Source organism: Clytia hemisphaerica, unplaced genomic scaffold (genome assembly GCF_902728285.1).
Source record: "Clytia hemisphaerica strain Z4C2 unplaced genomic scaffold, Clytia hemisphaerica genome assembly, whole genome shotgun sequence".
Classification (NCBI taxonomy): domain Eukaryota; kingdom Metazoa; phylum Cnidaria; class Hydrozoa; order Leptothecata; family Clytiidae; genus Clytia; species Clytia hemisphaerica.
This window is the reverse complement of record NW_027103253.1, coordinates 6,326-30,172: the sequence shown is the minus strand read 5'-3', so window position 1 is coordinate 30,172 and position 23,847 is coordinate 6,326. Positions and strand designations below refer to the sequence as shown.

Here is a 23,847-nt window from a genome sequence, read left to right as displayed (position 1 = left end):
AGAATACACCTTTTTGACCGTAGCCACCGGGATCGAATTTGCCACGCGGCAATTTTATCAAAAGCAAGGCTTTGATTGATTCAAAGCACACTCTCTGTCATGATACACTTTCTTACATGCGATTCAAATTTTCGAGTCTGGGCCTAGTCTGAATCACAGACCTTTAGAAAACCTTATGTAGTATAGGTCTGCTTAATGATCTATCAAACGCGCTTTCCAGTTCGGTTTTTTTATTTCGATGTATTTTACAGAATCTTGGCGAGTTAATAATTTGATTGACATTGATGTGCGCGCAAAAACGATCGTTTCGAACGTTTTCAATAGAATGTTTACATTCGAAATTCGAATCCCAGACCAGAAAAACAAAACAGAAAGAACGATATAAAACAATTTGATGCGCGCATTTTGTACAGTCTGTAGATTTATTATTCACTTTTACTTTTATAAGATATCTGGTCTGTAAATTGATCAAAACTTTTCCTTCAGCTCTACAGTGGAAGCTCAAAAATACAAATATGAACAAAAGGTGAAAGAAAACAACCAAAAACACTCCATCTTTTCAAAGGAATTGAAGCTAAGTACCTGAAAAAGATAAACAAAAAGGCCACGCAGTATTGAAAAGTGAAATGTCAAAGCTAAAGAAAAGTTATTTGTTTGTTTTAACATCGTACGAAACAGCGAGGACCTTAGCTTAGGCATAGCTTTCCTGGAAAATTTGGTCTGTTGGCCAAAAGTTTCAAAAATCCTATTCTTAGAAATGATCTGTGTCTCCTCAAAACCTAAATTTTTTATCTCCGAGTTGTACCCAAACAGATACGTTTTTGATAATTTTTGATTGGCTGACTGTGTTGTTTATTTCGCTTTTCAGTGAGTAAAATTGGCATCTTCATGAAGCTTTGTTGGGGGGGGGGGCTTGTTGGTTCGTTAAGGAGTTATGCTGAAAAATGTAATGCCGAGTTAAAACTCTTTCAACCATCGCAACATGGTCATTCATTCTCTTGAACTTGAAATGAGTGCTGGACCAGGTGTTCATATTGATTAACGCAATACACGCGTTTTCTTTTTATAAAAATCGAGATAAGAATAGTATGTACTTTGGATGAGGGTCAAGTATTATTAAAAAATTGCCAAAACTGAGGGTGAAATATTTATAACATATTCTTACTTTTTTAAGGTTCACTTTTTACAAACGTGAGAAATGATTTTTGGACTTTTGAATGAACTTTTGGAACTAAAACTACATTTCTGCTTCAAAGTTTAAATTCAAGTCTAACAAAGGAAGCAGTTTTTTTCTGTTAGTCAAATACAAAATGACTGTGGGCTGTATTCTTATCGAATTCTGTAAAAAATACCCTAGAGGGTATACTTACGATGGTATACTTAGGGTATACTTACGATTTAGCCAATTTTCACCCTAATATTATTGAATATTCCTATAGAAGATATTCTTATAAAAAATGCATGTATAATGAAAACTGAGTTGTTCTGTCAGGGTAGATTTTTGGGAGTGTGATTTTTTCGTGCCTTGTGTGCCTTCGTGCCTTTGGAAAAAAAGTTCGTGCCTTTCGAAAAAAAGTTCGTGCCTTTTGAAAAAAAGTTCGTGCCTTTCGAAAAAAAGTTAGTGCCTTTGAAAAAAAAATTCGTGCCTTGGAAAAAAAGCTCGTGCCTTTCGATAAAAAGTTCGTGCCTTTCGAAAAAAAGTTCGTGCCTTTCGAAAAAAGTTCGTACCTTTCGAAAAAAAGTTCGTGCCTTTTTTTTAAACTACATACACTTTTTTATTAGAACGCCTTTAAATCATATAAACTATAAGTAGTTTTGGCGAGCAGGGCATACTTATTTTTTAAAACAAACTTCAGCTGTTTTTTGTCTTTGAAATTCATGATTCATAAAAATTCATAACTAACTTTTGATTATTAGAAAAATAATTACAAGAATTACACAAATGAGAAAAAAAGAAGACATTGCATACTAACGAATGCGCTTTCGAATGTTTGTTTAGTTCAAGATTCGAATGTTTTGTTTTGAAATGACAGGAAAGACAAAAAAGGATATACATGAATTGTCGGGTTTGAAAAGTCAACAAACGCGTGCAAATTAGCGCGGATGCAAAGAAGAACTAGACGATGCTATCGTCCGTATAATATGAGTGTGATTTTTTTCGTGCCTTGCGTGCCTTTGTGCCCTTCGTGCCTTTCGAAAAAAAATTCGTGCCTTTGAAAAAAAGTTCGTGCCTTTTGAAAAAGAGTTCGTGCCTTTCGAAAAAAAGTTCGTGCATTTCCAAAAAAAGTTCGTGCCTTTCCAAAAAAAGTTCGTGCCTTTCGAATAAAGTTCTTGCTTTTCCAAAAAAAGTTCGTGCCTTTCCAAAAAAAGTTCATGCCTTTTCAAAAAAAGTTCGTGCTTTTCCAAAAAAAGTTCGTGCCTTTCCAAAAAATGTTCGTGCCTTTCCAAAAAAAGTTCGTGCCTTTTCAAAAAAAGTTCGTGCCTTTTAAAAAAAAGTTCGTGCTATATCGAAAAAAAAGTTTGTACCTTTTAAAAAAAAGTTCGTGCCTCCCCCGGCTGGGAGAGGAGAGCAGCCACGAAAAAAAAAGAAGACATTGCATATTCACGAATGTGCTTTCGAATGTTTAGTTCAAGATTCGAATGTTTTGTTTTGAAAAGATAGGAAAGGAAAGGAAAGGAGAGGGTTTAGAAAATTTAAGAATCGCTTGTTTGAAGGATGAAATAGATGATAGATGCTAGATTATACGGTGGCCCACAACTGTCACTCTAAATTTTTTATTCTCACGCTATTTTGAATTTCGTCACTCCATTTTGAATTTCGTCGCTCCATTTTGAATTTGGCCGCTCCATTTTGAATTTCGTCGCTCCATTTTGAATTTCGTCACTCCATTTTGAATTTAGCCGCTCCATTTTGAATTTCGTCGCTCCATTTTGAATTTCGTCGCTCCATTTTGAATTTTGTCACTCCATTTTGAAGTAAAGTAACCAAAGTAGCAAAATAGCAAGAATAGGATACTGCTGCACAACGAGGAGGAAAGCCAGGAATCCCATGGACGAGGAAGAGATATTGAGATCTTATTTCAACCAAGGCTTTGAATATAAAGAAATTCTTGGGTTCTTATCTAAGTACCATGGAATCACAATAAGCTATAGCACACTTTTGAGGAAATTAAATGGCTATGGTTTGAAGAGGAGAAATACAGTGAGGCATAACAATCTAACTCTTGACCAAATCAGAGATCGAATTCGTCGTCTGATAAATGGTCCAGGATCGGCTGGTGGTTACAGAACGGTATGGCACTCCCTTCAAATTAGTGGAATTAGAGTACCACGTAAACTTGTAAGTGAAATTTTAAAAGAGCTGGACCCTGAAGGCACAAATGATCGCCGACGACACCGTCTTAAAAGGAGAAGGTATATCAACCCTGGCCCGAATCATGCATGGCATACCGATGGGTATGATAAATTAAAGCCATGGGGGTTTCCAATTCATGGTGCCATTGATGGCTATAGTCGTCGTGTATTATGGTTGAGAGTGACCCGTTCTAACAATTCTCCTGATAACGTAGCATGCTTTTATTTATCTGCCATTGCCGAAAATCAAGGTTGCCCTGAGCGTCTCGTAACAGACCTGGGAACAGAAAATAGTATTATTGCTGCGGTTCAATCTTATTTTCGAGAAGATTTAGGAGCACATCGCTACGTATCATCGCCCCGAAATCAAAGAATCGAAAGCTGGTGGTCACAATATTGTAAGTTGAGAGCTTGTTGGTGGCGAAACTTTTTCAAAGATCTAGAAGGGCGGGGTGAAATCGATACATCATCTGAATTAATGATGGAAGCTTTATGGTACGCTTTTTCAGACGTGCTTCAACGTGATTTGGATGAAGTTAGGTTCCACTGGAACACTCATTATATTCGAAAAAGTGCATTCGGAATGACTGCTGGGCGTCCTGATTCGCTTTACTACTTGCCTGAATTGGCCGGGTCAGAAGATCGGAAACAAGCAGTTCCTTTCGAAAAAATTCAGGATGTTTCAGAGAACGTGGTAGTGAGAGACTATCGAAACGAATACTCGGAATATTTTGATCATGTTATGGAGACAAATCGATTAGAAAAGCCAGAAGATTGGCGTGCTGCATTAGATTTATATAATTTTTTCTTAGATGTTATGTAAAACATTTATGTCATGAAAGAATTAGAAAACCATAAATAAAATCAGAAAAAATCGCACAGTAAAAATTTTTCTAAAGGATTATAAGTCTTCGAAAGAAAGTTAGGTGGTGGATATATTTTTTTGGTGTTAAGGGAGCTTTTTTGGCGAGAACTAAAATTGACGAGCGGTCAATTCAAATTTTTTTTTCAATTTTGGCGAGAACTAAAATTTTTGCGAATCAACGATTTTTTTTATTTTGGTGAGAACTATTTTTGGCGAATAGTTAATTTTTTAAACTTTGATGATGGGAACTAATTTTGGCGAATGACATCGTAAATATGTTCTATTTTGCCTTATTTTGAGCAATATTGTTGGATTTTAAGCAAGACATCAAAAAATTAATTTTGGCGACAACTCATTTTGACGAGTGAGCAGAAAATTTAATTTTGGCGGGAACTTAATTTGGCGAATGACCTAAAAATTTAATTTTGGTGGGAACTAAATTTGGCGAATTTCGAATTCTCTCGCCAATTTCCCCGTTATAGTTCCCGCTAAAATAAGCTCCCTTAAGGTAGTTTAGCTTGGGGGAATACAGTTTTGATCGTTTGGAGTGCGCTAAATTGAGGCCATTTTGAAGACTTCGACGGGCCCTAGCTCCGCAACAGATGTTCAAAACTAAGCACATGACTCCACTTTTTCTCTAGCATTTTCTTACTCAGCTCTTCGAGCTCTATAAGATTAGCATAAAAATTTGTTTATTTGAGCACTTTGAAAAATCGACTAGTAGTAAAGGGGGGCCCTTGATTGAGCAAAGAAACCGAGTCAGACAGTTTAAATATCTATACAAACCAATCGACAATTTCCAGGTCACGACTTTTTAAACGGCTTCAGACAGTAAGGGGACCGTCCATATAGTACGTACGCAAAGATTTTCCAAAAATTTGATACCCCCTCCCCCCTTGTACGCAGAGAACAATAGAAATGATGTCATTTAAACAATAGATGTACGCTTTTGCTAAACCCCCTTCACTGCGTACGTACTATATGGATGGCCCCGGAGGGTTCAAAAGTCTTAAATATACTATAAAGATACTACTGGAAATGTTTTGTAGAACAGATGGAAAATTTTCAGCTGCTATTCAGGCAAACACATTCAGAAGGACAAGAACAGATCTCAAAGACTTTTTAAAAATTCCCTTGCGAACTGATAGGAATTTCTTAGACCTCATCCAACCCCCTCCCCTTTGAAGGCTCACCTACGCTTTGGCAGTATCCCCCTTCCGCGTACGTATGCTTTTCCGATTACCAACCCCCATCCTGTAGGAAAAATATTTAAAACTGAAACAGAAATTAAATGACGATAGTTCAGTCTTGATTTCTAATTTCAATGGTATAATTTTTTCCAGACAAGATCAAAATTAAAAAAACTTTAAAGATTACAATAAGGTGATATATGGATAACAAAAGAGAGATGGCTTAGAGATTTTTCTTGGGAAAATGGAGCAAAATTGATACAATTTATTGAATATAAAGGCGCAAAAAACGGGAAAAATTTATCAAATAACTCGAAGTTACTAAAACGTCACAAAACTGAAATTATGACGTCACGAGCAAAACGACCCAGAAAATCCAGGATCTTTGCACAAAAGGGAAGGTTGAGCCAGTGTGTTGCCCACGTTCGTTTACCGTATTTCCTCTGATAAGTGACGCGGCGCTAATTTAATTTTCGTGATTTTAGCTTATTAGAAGGCAGCACTTATTTTGAAATTTCAGATTTCAAGTTTCTGAGTTTTTTGCCTTATCTTCAAATTCGATCGGTTAGTTGGGTGAAATCCTTAGAGAGGAGTTCTTGCTACCTATAAAATTTGATGTTCTATCGTAGATAAGTAACGTATACGAGAACTGTATCGTGATGTTTTCTGTACTGAAATCTCATTTTCTCCTGATTTTCTAGTACATAGAAGATGCCGCGCTTATTACAGGGCGGTGCTTACTGGAAGAAAAACGGTATACAAATTCTTTTATAAGAACAAACTATGTAAGAACATAAAGGTTCGATGGCCAAAATGCTAAGAACAAGTTAAGAACATTTTAGGCTTCGTAGGGCCCTAAAACACCCAATTTCTTAGGAAAATTGTCAAAAACACTCAAAAAATATATTATAAGCCGGGGTAGGAAAAGGCATAAGCACACTGAATTTGATTTTCAATCCTCATATGTTTTTAAACGCAACGACAAAGGTCTAAAAGTGATCTATAAAACGGATAAAAATATATTACGTATCAATTTATAATGAAATTAAAATGTCTCTAAGTTCTAAATGTTCTCTAGGCCTCTGACCATAATCAGAAAATTTGTTAAGGAATTTGAAGATAAAACTTTGGTTTCACAAATTGTTTGGTGATTATAAAAATGACGTTACCATTACCCTCTTTTACAAAAAATACAATTGTCCGCAAAGAATTAAACTCTTAACGCATGACTGTTTTCAACGAAAAATTGAAATGAAAATTTGGTAAAACACCACTGCTTTCAAGATTTTTAGAAATAGAAGCTTTTACAAAAATTTTCGGGAAATCTATTTTTAGTTTCTAATTTTTTTATGTTCATCATCAGAATTTGAGAATTTTTATTTGAGACAAAACGGAAATTCCCCAGGATGTTTTATAACCACAAATGAATTGTAATTGCTTTAACCAGTAAACTCTAAGTACAGTTGGTTAGAAGGGTAGATTTGTAACTCTGAGTACAAACTCTAGACTGAAGGAGGATTTAAAAATTAAAAAATAGTCCAAAAGGCTGAAAATGTAGCCTGGAAGCCTATAAACTCCACTTGTAGAGAAATTACTTGGGTCAAATTTTTTCGTCAAAAAGTTTACTGGCTGGATATCAAGGCTAATAGCAAGTGATGCTCATCGTATAAAATCATGTAATGTTGTAGAAAATCAAAAAGAAGGATCCGTAACTGTCTAACGAAAAAGTGACAAAAATAATAGCTTGCAAAAAACAGGTGACAAAAACAATAGCTTAAAAGAGAAAAAAATTTGGCGGAAAAATTTTTTGGCGAGTTTGGCGAATTGTCTCAAGAATTCGCCAAGTTCGCCAAAACTTTTTCCAGCTAAATTAAGATTTCTAGGCCATTCGCCAAAATCAATTCTCGCCAAATTTAAATTTCTTTCACAGTAGTCTCTATTTCGCCTAAAAGCCCCCTTTTCCGTCCTTCTTAAGCTTAAATATTTAATAAAAAATGGGTCGTAAAAATTAATTCTCGCCAAAATTAGAAATTTTATAAAATCGCCAAAACAAATTCTGCCGAATCGCACAAAAAATTGGCCGAATGGACTGGATTATAAGGTATATGAATTTCTAACGAAAAAGTTATGTCAAAAATAGACTATAATGTATGTATATTATATCTATATATAAATTAACATCTTTAAAAGATATAGGTACCGTCATTCTTCTAATTTAATCCGTCCTCTAATTAGTGCGAATTATTAATTATATTGGCAAAATGAAATAATTTATAGCTCTAATTATTAGTGAGAGTCCATAATTATAAATTTCGGATTTTCCTCCAATTTAGTACGATAAAGGTCAAATTTTCCTCTAATTATAGTATTATATAGTAAAAGGAGGTATATTTTGAATAAAATTTGAAAAAGAAAGAAAAAAATACATAAAAAGTACCAAAAATGGTGTTTTCAATTTTTCAACCCCTAATTTAATACGATTCGATACCTCTTTTACTCTAAGTATTAGTACGACAATCAACTTCAATTTGAAAGGTATTTTATTTCCACTTGTTATTAGTACAACCCCTTCAAAATAATTATTTTTCAGGACGAGGATTAAATTAAAAGAATGACGGTATTGAATTTCTAACGGAAAATGATAAAAAATAGGTATGAATTTCTAATGAAAAAATAAACATCTTTAAAAGATATAGGTATCTAATGAATTTCTAACGAAAAAATGATAAAAAATACCATATAATTTTTAACATAACATTAATATCTTTAAAATATAGGTATTTGAATTGTAAGAGATATTATGTATGAATAATTATATTTGGTAAATATCATGACAGAAACCTGACAAAACTAATGAATATCTAACGATTTGGGTATCAAAATTGGGGAAAGAATATAAAAAGTTGATCAAAGCTAAATCTTCTCATTTGGTATTCGATTAAAAGTACCAAGCAAACCCGCTTTTATAAAGAAAGCTGAATAAATATAACAATTCTGCACAAATACGTTGCATACATTTAAACTTTTTACAATGATAGTTGGGAGGTAAAACATTGACTTAAATCTGCTTAATTGATTTAAAAATTGCACAGCTGGCATCCAGTCAAAAAAAATGAAAATGTTTATGTCTCCAAAGTACAGGGTAGAGAAGAAAAATGTGGTCAATCTAAAGATTTGCTATTTGCAGAGCAATCGCTGCCATAGGAATTCTAAAAATGTGACATCTTTAGAAGCGGCCGAATTTCTTTGTTAATAAATTACAAAGCTATTGTTTCTATAATAATCTATGGAGGGGATTGAACTTAAGAAATGTTTCTTATCAAGTACCAGAAGAATTTGGTAAACATTGGCATACTGATGCTTGAACCTCTGTTCCGAATTTCAATCACATACTTTTTTTTCAAGGTTCAGGGACTTGATATAAGAGAAGTGTCTCGGCGAAATTTAGAAAAAATAAATACAATTCTTATACTATTAATTGCTCAAAAAGGAACAAATTCTTTGATTGACAATATTGTTGACAATATGGACAATAATTTGTCCACCCTGTATGTCGGTTCAAATGTCGTCAGAAAGCATTTTTTCATGCCAATTGAGAAAATGACGCAAATAAAAAGTACATAATCTGATAGCTTTTGATTTTGGTTTACGAATAACTCTGCCTAGGAAAATAATGGGATCCAAAAATTTGGAGAAGTCCTCGGAACCATTATAGGTAACTGTAGGGCAAATATAAAAAAAACTATCTAATTAATCTCCCTTCCAGTCCCTTCAAGTCTGATTACGAAACGCGTGCACACAAATCGTACCAAAATAAAAACAATCTAAAAATAAAATAATAACAGTTTGCAGATAAACATTTTCAAAAAATCTTGATTTTTTCTTCAAACTATTTAAAAATTATGATGTTCAAATTCTGGCTGTATCTTGAAAATAAAAACCTTAGATAACATTGGCACAAATCATAGCATTTAAATTTTTCAGAAAAGATTATCGGGGGCGGCCGAAACAGTCATTTATTTAAATACTTTAAGTTTCAACTTCGTACGAATGGGGTAAAAATTTACAGCCAATACAAAAAAAAAGACTCTTGTTATTATACTAATTAGTCACATTACTAATTAGTAAAACAAAAAAATAAAAAAAATAAAAAACGTTTAATCATAAAATGAAAAATATAAAATCAAGCTTTAAGGCCTTCCAAAGGACTGTCCCTTACAGAGGGCGGTCAAAAAGATGTTCTTAAAATCTGCATATGTTTCAATGTGACTAACTGGCAATGAAAATTCTCTTGAACATGCGTGTACGTAGGGGTAGCAAATTGTATGTTCTGGATATCTTGAGTAGCAGTCATAGTCGAATTTTAAGGGTATTGATAACGGTTCACCGAAGAGTGGCCTATGTTTTTGGCCCGTTAACCACCCTAAGATTCCTTTGATTGATAGATCAGGTACAATAACATTATGGTTTGATGATTCATTGGTGTTTTCGTCGTCGAGCTCGGCTGAAGCTGCTACCTCAAGATTATCTGGTAAAGAAATTTTTTGGTCTTCTATTTCACAAAAGAAATCTTGGAAGAAATCTAAGACATCCTGTTGAAACTTCCTTCTGTTGGTACCAATAGAATCAAATTGGGGACGAATAATTGACAATAAATAGTTGAAGTCCATTTCTTGGTGTTCTGACGGCACGAATAGTGATTTCATACAGGATTTATGAAGTTTGAGTTCATTCATAAGGCCAAACAATTCAAGACCTTTTGAGATTTCTGACAAGTAGGTTTTTCGGCGTGAAATTATACTTATCATGATCGTTTGTAAAATAGCATCAATGTTCTCCATATTAATCAATCCTGTGTATCCATTTTCTATAATTATGTCGGAAGCAACTGTAGGATCATTTCTGATTGTTTGAAAAATTAATTTGTCACCTTCAGTGAAGTGATTTGAATTCAATTTGTTTATGTTTATCGTATCATCAACAAGCAAATCATAAACACTCTCATGAAAAAATGTAGGAGGGGGGCCACCTTCCAACAAAGAAACAGCAATCATTTGACCAATAAAAAGAAAATTACAATTTTGAACGTCCAACATACTTTCTTTCGGTGCTCCATCAGGAAAGAAATCTGTACCAATTTTGGCCATCAACGTAGTTAAGAATTCTCTTGTGACAGCCCCTGCATCAATACCATTTTCCCCAATATATGTCACCATCAAACGGTTTGTAGGGCTCTGCTTTTTTTGTCGTGACCACACTGAAATCGCGCGATTCAGAGAAAAATTTCTCTGCAAGGTCAAAAAAAATTGCTCATCATAATTAACATTTTTGGATAAATTGTTCAAAATATTGGCTTGATTGTCCTCTTCTACTTGGACAGGGGGGACATTTAAGATTGGTTCTCCGTGCAGCACAGGGGAACTGTCTGGGTGTGAACTTGCCGATTGCAACGAAGTATGGCCTGAGGTTGATCTGGATTGTTGTGCAGAAGTACTGTCTGGGTGTGAATCTGGCAATGACAAAGCGGTATGGTCTGAGGGTGTTCTCGCTTGTTGTACAGAAGTACTGTCTGGGTGTGAATCTGTCGATGGCAAAGAGGTATGTTGTGAGTCTGTTGAGTGCAAAGAGGATTGAAATGAGGATGACCCAGCTTGTTGGTCGACGGCATCATTAGAAAACGGATGGACAGTCTGTATGGGTGTAAACAGATAACCATCTAGATTTGAAAAATCTGGTTCTTCATCATAGTAAGGAAAGTCAGATTTTGTTCTCTTACTTGGCGGACACTGGTCATTTTTGTCTTCGTCATTCGTTTCGTCTTTTTCATGGTTCTTTGACATCAAACTTTTTTCAATGTGTTCGAGTGTTAATTTATCTGTATCAGATAAAAGGCAAAGATTCATATCTTTGTATTCTATTCCACTGTCCTCCCTGTACTTTGACAATATAAAATCTGTAGTCGTTCCTGGTATAAAATAGGCAATGACTCCGGTTTCGTAAGCTAGGTGATACAGTTCCTCGGAGTCCAAGGTTCCAGGAAAATAATCCTCTATTCTCTTTTTCGCAAGTTTCAATGTTTGATCATAAGTCGATTCTGGAGATAGCTTAAGACTAATTCTTTTTTTGTGTATTTTTTTCAAAATACCACCTTTATGCCATGCTAGGACACCAACAAAGATTCCAACATCATCCGTTTTTTTCTTTCCTTTCCCTGATTTTGTAACTCGCTGAAACCAAGCTGAAGATTTCGATTTGGCGAATTCCTTATAAGTGAGCACGTTTCCTAAAAGAAAAAGAAAACAATAAAGTAAAATAAAAAACACAGTCATTCATCTGCATTTGATAAAACCTTCAACGCAGAGTATTTTGGATCATGGTGTCCCTCAGGTTTTCAGGTTCCCCCATCTGAGGACTAAAACTACCTATTTGGTCTTCTCCCCCACCTACCCATTTCCCGGGGTTCCCCATTAGGACCATAATAACCTAACAAAAATAACAATTTCCTGCAATGACCACACGAATGCTAGAAAAATAGACACATTTTTAATCATCTATTTATTATACCTAATTTTTGCTCTTTCTACCCCCACTTTCCATAAAGTTTTCTGAAATCCCCCATTTTTTCAAGGTGAAAATATTCACTTCCCTCCAGGACAAAAGTTGATTCACTCTATCTTCCTTAAAGAATAGGTTTGCCGCCAAAAGATATTTTCTCCAGCGCAAGAGTGCGACAATTTAAATAAAATACAGAATCCCCATTATGAAAAATCTGCATCACTTTTTTTTATCTTCACGTCACATCTGGACAGGATTTGTGAGTCGAACTGCGTCCGTAAAGCCCTTCACACACAATTTCACTCAAATACCATAGTAAATGTCTTANTTTTTGCTCACTTTGGGCATGATAAGTGACGTCATCAAAAAAATTTTTTGTCAAAAGTTACCTTACGTCACAAGGATCTTGTGTGCCGAATTTCATCCAAAAAGACCCACTAGATCAAGGGGTGGTACAGGAAAAGCCCCCCCCCCCTAGTTCTGAACCGCCCCTAAAAGCCTAGGTTGAATAGGGTTAAGCAAATTTTAATTTTTATGTGTTTCTGCCTTCCCTTGTTTTGCCTAGCTTTTTGCACTAAATAACCTATTGTACGAATAAAATAAGATTTAAGTTACTTAAAACTTACTACATAGTCTGGCAGAATTAAGATTCGACCTTGAAAAAATTTCCGCACTAACTTTAACATACTTTAGAGCCTCACAGTGAGGCCCATGGGGAAAATATTTGGTGAAAAACAACTTTTAAGGCCCATTTTCGCTATAAAACCCTTTAAAAGCGCTTCGCTAGCAATGGTAGTTGCCTTTTTTTAAAACAATCAATAAACGCCCCTGTCTCTAAAATGTGGGGAGGGGATTTCCCAATTTTATTTCTAAAAACCACAATGATTAGACAGTGCCATCGAAAGCCCTTGGGCGAAAGCACGTGGAGATTGCGCTGACTTTGAAATACTTTGAATAGCTTAGGTTTGTAGCGTTGCTGATAACCAGTAGAGTGCTCAGAAAGTTATCAATTTTAGGGCAAAAAAGTACACTTAAGGCTTGATTTTACCAAAAGCTTTTCCCAAGGGCCTCACTGTGAGGCTCTGAGTATGTTAATATGCATAAAATTCTGCTTCTAACGGTACCAAGAAAGTTAGTGCGGAATTTTTTCAAGGTTCACCCATGTTTTATCACATTTCAGCCTAGCCTGGAGATCCATGCTATGATTTCTTATTCTATATACTGATGGCGAAATATATAGCATGGTACGGGCTGACAGTTTGAATTTCCCATATCCTAATAACGGTTGAAAACACAGCCAATCTAATCCTGTTATTGTTTCACTGGTCACACTTTTTTAAAGAAAGCGCAACTTCCGAAATTTGGTTTTTATTTTAGTAAGTGAGGACAGCGTTAAATTCGAATTTCCCACTGTAATTTTTTTTAGGCCAAAATCGGACTCACAGCTCTGACCCGTCAAGTATTCATCAGATTTAAAAGAAATAAGCAGACGGGTTCCTGTCTAATTTCAGCCAGACTAATATTTCAGGAAAACATCAAAGAGAACCTAATTTTGGGTTTTAGGCGGGGGAGAGGGTTAAGCTTACTTTAAATTTCTATTCTTAATGACAGAAGCATTTTTTGTCAAAGCACAAAATTATCAAATTAGGAAAATGCTTTCCAGCTTTTAGTAGCAATCAAGGTCAGTCGGCTGGCAGGAACATGTTATCCTATGTTATCTTGAATTTTAAGATTATGTTATGTTTCTACACTTTTAAAAACTCGATACCTTTTTTATCATGAACTTTGGCATGCTCTTTCTCCTGCACCCTTGGATATGTTGTAGGTCCTATGGAAATCAAAAAATCAGACAACAATTTAATAGAGTGATTACAAAATAAACAATAGTATTTAAATCCAAAAAATATTTATGTAACTCACGCACGGGTAAAAAACCCCCATTCGATACCGATTTCACTCAGAAACATTTAATTAACAAAAAAATTAGCTCAAAGATCTTAAATAAAAAAAAAATTTGAAAAATTATTTTGCCATGGACATAAGTTTTCCAAAATGAACTAAAAAAACCAGTATATTTCTGGCATTTTTTAAATTCACCTTTTTTGTTTTGAACTTCTGAACTTCTTCTGTCTTGAACTTCTGAACTGTCATCTTCCAACTTTAGACCTACGAAAAGAAAAAATCAGCATAAGCTATACAGGACAAAGACTGATAATAGTTCAACATACACAATCAAGGGTCCCTTGAAGATGGATTTTATGTTGCAAAGATAAGTACTTTTGAAAAAAATGGATCTAAGAAGATCAAAATATGGTAGGGTGTCAAAATGTCCTGAAAATACCACTCCTGAGCACTTTTCTGAAATGGGTTGGTGGTATGCAAAGAATTCTCAAAGCTTATTTAGTAAAACATGTGAAAACAAATGGAAAGTCACTATGCCAGTTTTGTGGGTTGTATATTTTAGGTAAGCTGCAGTTTTTACAAGCTCTTATTTGATTCGGTGGGTCATAAAGATGCAGTAAAACAATTTTGTTACTTTTTCTAAAGAACGCGCCATCTCTATTACCTCAGATAACCAATCAGTGAAGTAAAAACTTCAGTCCATATTTTTTGGTCTTTGTGTGTATGATTTTAAGGCATTCCCTATTTTTTGAATTATTTTATATGGTTGTAAAATCGAGAGTTAGGGTTCATAAAACATCAGTCATGATTTCGGCTGCAATGACATGGTTACGAAACCGATTTTTGTCAATCATACTGATCATAGTTCGCACCCCCCCCCTTTATAAGGGGGGGGGGTAACAATGTTAACTACAAATCTCTGAAAGGGGGGGGGGTAAGAGAATTTTTTGTAGAAAGGGGGAAATTTTCAGAAAGGGGAAGGTTCATCTAGAAAGGGGGGGGGTTGGGATGTCAATTATGATTTTTTGTGTTTTCCCAAAAATAGAAGTTTGATTTTTGATTTAAAATGCAATCCAATGTCTTCTTTCTTTATTGTTTAGTATGTTCGAAACATTCGATTCAAAATGATTTTTTATTTTAAAGTTTTATTTGTTCTTGCTTTTTCACCGGTATAATCATGGTAGGATTTGAAAAATTTGAAAGGGGTAGCATCAAATTTTAAAATAGGGGAGAACCTAGGGTAGGGGTAGTGACCCCCTTTCAAACTATGTCAATAAGAAAGGGTTGAAGGTGAATGCAAAGAATTATCGAGACCATCTCAAAATGAGGCTTTTTCCATAGTGTATCCACGGCAAAATTGGATCTTCATTCAGGATGGCGCATCCTCCCAAACTAGCAATCTAATCCAAGGATTCTTAAAAGAAACCATCCCCAGGTGCTTTGTAAATAAAAACGAATGGCCACCCAAGTCTCCTGATTCAAACTCACTGGACTATTTCTTTTGGGATCGAGTTAAGGCAGGAGTCTACAAAGGTCGTTTAAACAACCCATTCATATCAGAAGAAGAGATGATTCGGAAAGTAAAGTCAGTATGGAATAAGTGTGTGTCTGATCTTACTCTGATTCGCAAGGCTATGAAACAGTTCACGAGCTGCCTTCAAACTGTCCAGCAGTGCAATGGATCTTCATTAAAAAAACATTTTAGCTAATCTTCAAATATTTTATTGCTTTTTCGACGTTTTGATTTCATTTCTAGTTTGTTTATGATTGTCAAATAGGAAAGAAAAAATCTGACTTTTTTGACATCAGTTTTTTGGTCTGTGAACAAGAGAAAAATGAACATCATCTACAAAAAAATCTATCATTGAAATTGTATTTGGTCAATCTACCTGAAATTTTGAGAAATGATTGGAAACAGCCTCTTCTGAGCCTGTACTAAATTTGAAAAAGGCCCGTTAACTATTATTGTAATATTATTGTTAACTAAATTTGTACCTTAAACTTGGAAAAATAGGGGCGTCTTTTAAAGCACACCCAGTATATCCTAGTTATCGCATGTCTTTTTCATTTGATGACTAATTTCTTGTCAACCCAAAAAAATATTTTCAGTTCTATCCATTTTTTGTTTTGTTTTGTTTTCATTGCCCCGTTGCTTCTGTATTCTTTTGTCTTTTTAAATTTTAAAACTTTTCGAACAAAAAGCATTTGAAAATGATTTTGGAAAACCAGATTGTATATAATACAAATTTGGTTTTCAGGACTGACGAGTTGCTTTTAGAAATTCAATGCAGGGACTCCTGACCAATGAAGTATAAGCCCGAAGGGCTAGAAGTCAATCTCTTTGGTAGGATTTGAAGCCAACAAATCCTACCAAAGTTGCTAGGCCTTGAGCGGCTCAACTGTTTTTTACACAAATGACAGATTGAAACTTAAATTTACCGCTAAATTTCGAAAAAAATATCAATCGCAAACAAAGGAATTGCTAGATTCAATCTGTTGTCAAAAAGACAGACCTGGTGGGGACTCTACAAATCAAACTACTTACTTGTTCCACATCCACCACAAAAATTTGCCTTCTCGCCACAATCAATGCCAAAGTTGAAGCAAAAAACCATTGTATTATTATTTTTTTAAACTGCTTGAAAGTCAAAAGGTTAGTGAAGATTTCCCAAAAGTTGTTTGGTTCTGAATTAAAATTTTCCCTTCACATTGGCTGTTAACAATACAATTTTGTCGCATATAGGACAAATTTTTAGCTGTAAAACCTGTGGAAAAAATTAAAAACAGGAAAATAGCTAGTAAAGTGTGATGAAACTATTCTTTTCTTGAAACCTGACCCCTAGAGGTCAAAAACGCCAAAAGAAATTTAAAATTTTTGAATCAATTTCATGCAAATCACCCAGAAGTGCTACTGTAGTACTAGTAGTAATAATGCATATCTCACAACTAACATGCTGTCGGCAGTAAAACAGCAAAATGACTTGGTAAAAAATTCTCTCACAAAAAAAATCATCCAGAAAATTACCGTAAGTTGGTCTCATGTCGACATCCCTTTTCTAATTTCAACACCCTTCTTTAGAGAAATGAACAACAGCAAGTCAAGTTTGGAATCGCTGATTAAAACTAATCCACCAGAGAGGAAAGAATCTTAGTCTATCAACGATTCCGACCTTTTTATTATCCCTATCTGTCTGTGTGTAGAAGGGTGTCGAAATTAGGAGACCGATGTCGATATTAGACCAACTTACGGTAAGTCCCATGAGTGACCTTAAAATTTAGCAGATTTTCTCAACTGCGAAATTCAATCACTGCAAGAATTACTTTAGACGTACTGCTGTATTGCTGTGTAAGAGTCATTTATTGGTGCGGGGATGATTCTTCTGAGGCACAAACAGCAAATGGGAATTTGAATTGCCAGGGCATGACTATGTTCAGGTGTTGAATCTAGCAAACATTTAAATAAATACGGAGACAAATGCCCCTTAATTTTGGTGTCTTTTACAAGATGATCTCAATCAAACGGAATCGACGATCGAACCAGTCGAACCAAATCCAACGCAATCGACCAATTGAAATTCGATTGTCGAACGCAATCGAATCTCAATCGAACGTCAAAATTCTGGGTAATATTCGATTGGTTCGATTGTTGTTCGCCTGGTTTGATCGTTGATTCCGTTCGATTGAGGTCGTCTGGCTTTATTCTTGCAGCTTCCCAACATCCAAGCTCTGAAACATCACAAGCCGAATGAAATTACTTTCGATTTCCCGTAGAAATTATGCGATGAACAATCCGGGGGTTAATGAATCGACGATCGAACGCAATCGAACGCAATCGAACATCAATCGAACGCAATTGAATATCAATCGAATCTGAAAATTGCGGTGATATTCGATTGCGTTCGACAATCGAATTTCAATCGGTCGATTGCGTTCGATTTGGTTTGACTGGTTCGATCGTTGATTCGTTAATTGAGATCGTCTGGCTTTTACCTTTGATTTCAAGCTGAAAATCTTTCAAAAGTGAGACTAAAGTGAGCTCACAAAAGCAAACCAAAAACAAGTGAAAAATGGTTTATAGTGTTCTTCCTTTGTCAAAAGTTGGAGAAAACATGCAGTTGGTATCATATCAGACATCATGATGATGATGACAAACCGCAAAATAGCAGTACACCCGCCACCCCTCTACTGCATAATATGGCTCAAAAGTTTACTAAGTGCGTTTGGCTAGGGATGACACAACCCTAATTTCTAATTACCTCTGGTCTGATGCCTGATTTAAGAGCCAGTTTTTTTAAGAGCGGGGCAGGTCCAATAGTTTGAAACTTAGATTTTTTTCATTTTTGGATATGTTGTTAAGTACAATGAACTGAGTAATATCCCAAAATATTTTGGTCTGAAAATCCATAATGGCGGATTTATGCCAATTTGAAGTTTTTGACATTTTTGGGCATTGCACTTAAAAAGTTTTTTGATATAGAACCATGCTTTCTCAAATCAAAATGATGAATTGATTTTGGGTGATTCTGAAACTATGGCCAGTAAACTATACAATTTTCCAAAAAAATCTAAATTTTCAAAATGGTAGCTGGGGTTATGACGTCACAAAAACACTACAAATTTGATTTTAGGGGTATTTTAGAGCTATCTGACCTGTCCCAGGGGAGTTTCTTACTGCTCAAAATAATATTTTCTGGTAGTTTAGTCCCTGGTCTATCCATTTGAAGTGATTGCAATAAAAAATTCCGGCCCTACTGGCCCCTAGAGGCCCGAAAAGCCAATAAGGTCTCAAAAAAGTACCAACTTTAGCCCAATTTTCCTAGAAATCCCAACATTGTCTGACCTCCAACTCTTCTCTTCCTGAAAGACAACCGCCTGGTCTCTTGGGATCAAAAGAGAAACCTATGTGACCTCCTACCATTAATTTTTTATCTTGATTTAAAAATTTTCTTAACATCGCTTGAAAAATGACTAAAATTTGGGATATTTTGGCCCATTGGCAAACTTCAAAGGGGTCTAGGTCACTGAATTTGTTATAATATAAGGGCTATGATGAATCTTTTCTATAAAAACAATGAAACTAGGTGAAAAAAGTTGTCAAATGTGCTTTTTTGGGCCAAAAAGGCTTTTTTTCAATTTTTTGACAAGAGCTGAGGTCATTCTATTGCAGCCAGTAATTGGCAGTTAGAAAGTAAATTTTATCTGAAAATCATGATTCCTCATCACATTCCAGAAAGGTTTCTAGGAAAATCAAATAAGGTACTCTTCGAAAGCTTATAGAGGCTGAATTTTCACTCAAAGGCGGCTTCAAACTCCCCTGACCCCCTTAATTTTGTAAAATTGACTTAAAAGTACATTTTTGGCTGAAATTTTTGCCCAAAATGAGTACCCATTGCTACTTGATTCTTGATTTTGTGAAAGCATCCTATAGATAGTTCAAGAATTTATCAGAAGTTGGAACCTTTTCTTTTCTTTTAAAGATTAGGGCTAGCTCAAAGTCAGTTTTAACTCTAAAATCCTAAAAATCTTGACAATGTTGCTCAAAACAACAATTTTTGCTCAAGATTGAACAGAAAATGAGCCCACTCAGATAATAAAATCTTGGTTTTTGGAAAGTTTCATGGGGATAGTACAAACGTTCATCAAGATCTTTACCTCCTGATCTACCATTTAAGGATCAAGTCTGTCAAAATGTGCTTCTAAACTCTCAAATCTTCAAAGGTGAACTTTACCAACCCCATAAAACAATTTTGCTATCAGCCTATTTGCTTTTAAATGCAGTTAATGAGCCCAAAGTTCAAATTATCCAAAGAGAAGGAAAGGTTTAGGAATATTTTGTACTTTTGGACTTATCTCTAAGTATTTAAGGGCAGAAAGATTGATGGCAAAATTGTTTTATGGGGTTGGTAAAGTTCAACTTTGAAGATTTGAGAGTTTAGAAGCACATTTTGACAGACTTGATCCTTAAATGGTAGATCAGGAGGTAAAGATCTTGATGAATGTTTGTACTATCCCCATGAAACTTTCCAAAAACCAAGATTTTATTATCTGAGTGGGCTCATTTTCTGTTCAATCTTGAGCAAAAATTGTTGTTTTGAGCAACATTGTCAAGATTTTTAGGATTTAGAGTTAAAACTGACTTTGAGCTAGCCCTAATCTTTAAAAGAAAAGAAAAGGTTCCAACTTCTGATAAATTCTTGAACTATCTATAGGATGCTTTCACAAAATCAAGAATCAAGTAGCAATGGGTACTCATTTTGGGCAAAAATTTCAGCCAAAAATGTACTTTTAAGTCAATTTTACAAAATTAAGGGGGTCAGGGGAGTTTGAAGCCGCCTTTGAGTGAAAATTCAGCCTCTATAAGCTTTCGAAGAGTACCATATTTGATTTTCCTAGAAACCTTTCTGGAATGTGATGAGGAATCATGATTTTCAGATAAAATTTACTTTCTAACTGCCAATTACTGGCTGCAATAGAATGACCTCAGCTCTAGTCAAAAAATTGAAAAAAAAGCCTTTTTGGCCCAAAAAAGCACATTTGACAACTTTTTTCACCTAGTTTCATTGTTTTTATAGAAAAGATTCATCATAGCCCTTATATTATAACAAATTCAGTGACCTAGACCCCTTTGAAGTTTGCCAATGGGCCAAAACATCCCAAATTTTAGTCATTTTTCAAGCGATGTTAAGAAAATTTTTAAATCAAGATAAAAAATTAATGGTAGGAGGTCACATAGGTTTCTCTTTTGATCCTAAGAGACCAGGCGGTTGTCTTTCAGGAAGAGAAGAGTTGGAGGTCAGACAATGTTGGGATTTCTAGGAAAATTGGGCTAAAGTTGGTACTTTTTTGAGACCTTATTGGCTTTTCGGGCCTCTAGGGGCCAGTAGGGCCGGAATTTTTTATTGCAATCACTTCAAATGGATAGACCAGGGACTAAACTACCAGAAAATATTATTTTGAGCAGTAAGAAACTCCCCTGGGACAGGTCAGATAGCTCTAAAATACCCCTAAAATCAAATTTGTAGTGTTTTTGTGACGTCATAACCCCAGCTACCATTTTGAAAATTTAGATTTTTTTGGAAAATTGTATAGTTTACTGGCCATAGTTTCGGAATCACCCAAAATCAATTCCTCATTTTGATTTGAGAAAGCATGGTTCTATATCAAAAAACTTTTAAAGTGCAATGCCCAAAAATGTCAAAAACTTCAAATTGGCATAAATCCGCCATTATGGATTTTCAGACCAAAATATTTTGGGATTTTACTCAGTTCATTGTACTTAACAACATATCCAAAAATGAAAAAAATCTAAGTTTCAAACTATTGGAACTGCCCCAAACTGCCCCATTCTTAAAAAAACTGGCTCTTAAGGCTATCTGGAATAAATATAATTCTGAATAGCTGACTTGAGAAGCTGAAAGACTGAGACTGACTGACTGGAAATTTGAAAAGCAGACAGAGTCAGTTACACAGTTGTCGGTTGTCAGTGATTGGCAAAAAAATACCCCTCATGCATATCGCTCTGATTAGCAGCTTCGTATCGAACCTTTCTAGAAAACAGCAACACAGTACAACATCAACGACTTTGGTGACTTTTCACCTTTCAATATTCAATCTGCATACTATGGTGGGTTTTTGGTAGCAAAATTCGCTAGCTTTATTTTCGTTCGATAAATACAAATTTCTTTCGATAAACAAAACAAACATTCGGTAAAATTTAAATCTTCGTTCGGTAAATTCAAATTTCGTTCGGTAAATTCAAATTTCATTCGTTAAACTCAACTTTCGCTCGATAAATTCAAAATTTTTGTGCGATAAATTTAAATTTTGTTCGGTAAATTCACCCTACATATCTGGTCTTGGAAAACATCATTTTCTCATTTCTGGTCCTGAAAATAATCATTTTTACAAGTCTGGTCAGCATTGCATTCCATTCCCAAATGGAAGTCAATCGAAACCAATCTTTGACCAAAATTTCCCCCTGTATATATACCTGACACACACTCAGGCATTATACCCCAAAAAAAAGCAGAGTTGATTGGAATTCCTAACGAAAAGAGGAGTTCAGTTTGTGCACCAAGGAGATCTTGACTAACAGAATACTTATGGCACAAATTTCCTGCACATGAGAATGAATAAAAAAAAGATACGTTATTTACAAACCAGGCAAGAGGAGCAGGTTGAGTATAAGAAAGGACTGCATCACCACCACCACTACTGTCAGTCGCATGTGTTGATTGTTGATGTGATTCTACTGACCAGACTGACCAACTTGTCGTGTATTTCAAAGACCCATGATGTGTAATTTTAAAGACCAGAAAAAGCTAAAATTTAGAATTTGTGATCAATGGCAAATAATTCAAATGAAATAATGAAAACGGAATTGAAATTTACCAAATGAAATTTAACTGTGGCGAACAAAAAATTTGAATTTACCGAACAAAAAATTTGAATTTACCGCACAAAAATTTTGAATTTACCGAACGAAATTTGAATTTACCGAACGAAATTTGCATTTATCCATCGAAAATAAAGCTAGCGAATTTTGCTACCAAAAACCCACCATACCGTACATAGTCGATATATTCGCTCTCCGAAAACAAAGTAGATACTTTCATTTCGAAATTTTTCCTAAATATTGATATATTTTTTTTTTTACATGAATATTTTTTTTTTTTTTTACATAATTTTTTTTTTTACATGAATTTTTTTTTTTTTTACATATTTTTTTTTTTACATGAAATTTTTTTTTTTTTTTACATAACTTTTTTTTTTAATTTTTTCCGCAACGGCGCTCCATATGAAACTACAAACTCCCGCAATAGCCTATCACATAAAACTAGGTCACAGTGTGGATCTAAACCACACTGAAACGACCGCCTTCCATCCACGCATCACGCTCGCGAAAGAGCGCGCGCACACTATTAACGCCTACATGTCATCTCCAGTACATTTTAGATTATTCATTGAAAACAGATTACAATATAGTCATTTTTCATGTCTCGATTATTCAATTCCTAATAAAAGACATTCAGGGAAAAAAAAGAGAAACACCTGGGTAATCTAGTTAAAAAAACCGAAAGTAAATGGCAGACAAAGTAATGAGCCAAGGCAAAACGAGATTAGCTTACCACTATGAAAGAAACCGCCTCCGGCGGTCGAAAATATTATTCATTTGCTCCCGACTGACTGAAATCGAAAGCAACTGGAATATCCGAGTTTTTTTTTCCGAGTTTTTTTCCGAGTTATTTTGCGTGTGACGTCATTATGACTTCACAAACAGTGTTTAGTGTTAAATGGGTAAAAAAAGCAGAGATTTGGGAGATTCCAGTGACATTAATTTATGAAGTTTAATTAACTAGTTATTCTTGAGGTATTCATTTTTTTTTGTTCTATGACGTCATCACAAATGGCCTAAGCTAAACTAAAATACAGGCTTGCTTCGCTTTTATTTTTTAGCTAAAGCCCAAAATCTCAAAATTTAAAGAGGCCCCCCCCCAGTCGACCCTCAATTCACGTATTCACGTGCAAATTTTTGCCAATTCACGTATTCACGCGCGAAAAAAACCATTTTCACGTTCACGCGGTAATTTTGCTTTTAATTCTTTTGTTAAACGATTGTGAACTTATTGGGCTAAATATGACCTTTTATGGCCTCTTTTAAAGCTGTTTGACCTATTCTTATACCAACAACTTTCATCAAAATGAAGTTTTCTGCAGTTTTGTGATTTTATTCTCGATAGCGTCGACCCTTTAGGGAAATGTTTAAGGTCTGTCACGCCAAAGTTACAAAGAACTACCTCTCTGGCGTACAGTGATATAGACCCTGTCTGAATTTACTTGTTAAGGGTGGCAAATGCAATGTTAAGGTATAGCTTTAAGGATATCCCTCCGATTTTTTTCGTCGCAGACCCGTATCAAAATCTATTAAGGATAAATTTTAAATCGAGGCTTGGCCTAAAATCATGGACTGGAAAGTCTCAG

At 35.0% G+C, this 23,847-nt stretch overlaps 2 protein-coding genes across 2 annotated transcripts; one reads left to right on the top strand and one right to left on the bottom strand.

Moving 5' to 3' along the window:
• The first annotated feature begins 2,961 nt into the window (after window positions 1–2,961).
• LOC136824906 (uncharacterized) lies at window positions 2,962–4,181 on the top strand. Its single transcript, XM_067080890.1, has one exon. It carries the CDS (start codon window positions 3,050–3,052, stop codon window positions 4,175–4,177), a length of 1,128 nt encoding a protein of 375 aa, XP_066936991.1. The 5' UTR covers window positions 2,962–3,049; the 3' UTR covers window positions 4,178–4,181.
• Window positions 4,182–9,497: 5,316 nt separating this feature from the next.
• LOC136797609 (uncharacterized) lies at window positions 9,498–16,516 on the bottom strand. The gene is made up of 4 exons (XM_067054203.1): window positions 16,412–16,516; window positions 14,062–14,130; window positions 13,733–13,792; window positions 9,498–11,692 (listed from the first exon to the last, which is right to left on the bottom strand). Exons 1-4 carry the CDS (start codon window positions 16,479–16,481, stop codon window positions 9,600–9,602), a joined length of 2,292 nt encoding a protein of 763 aa, XP_066910304.1. The 5' UTR covers window positions 16,482–16,516; the 3' UTR covers window positions 9,498–9,599.
• Window positions 16,517–23,847: the final 7,331 nt, after the last annotated feature.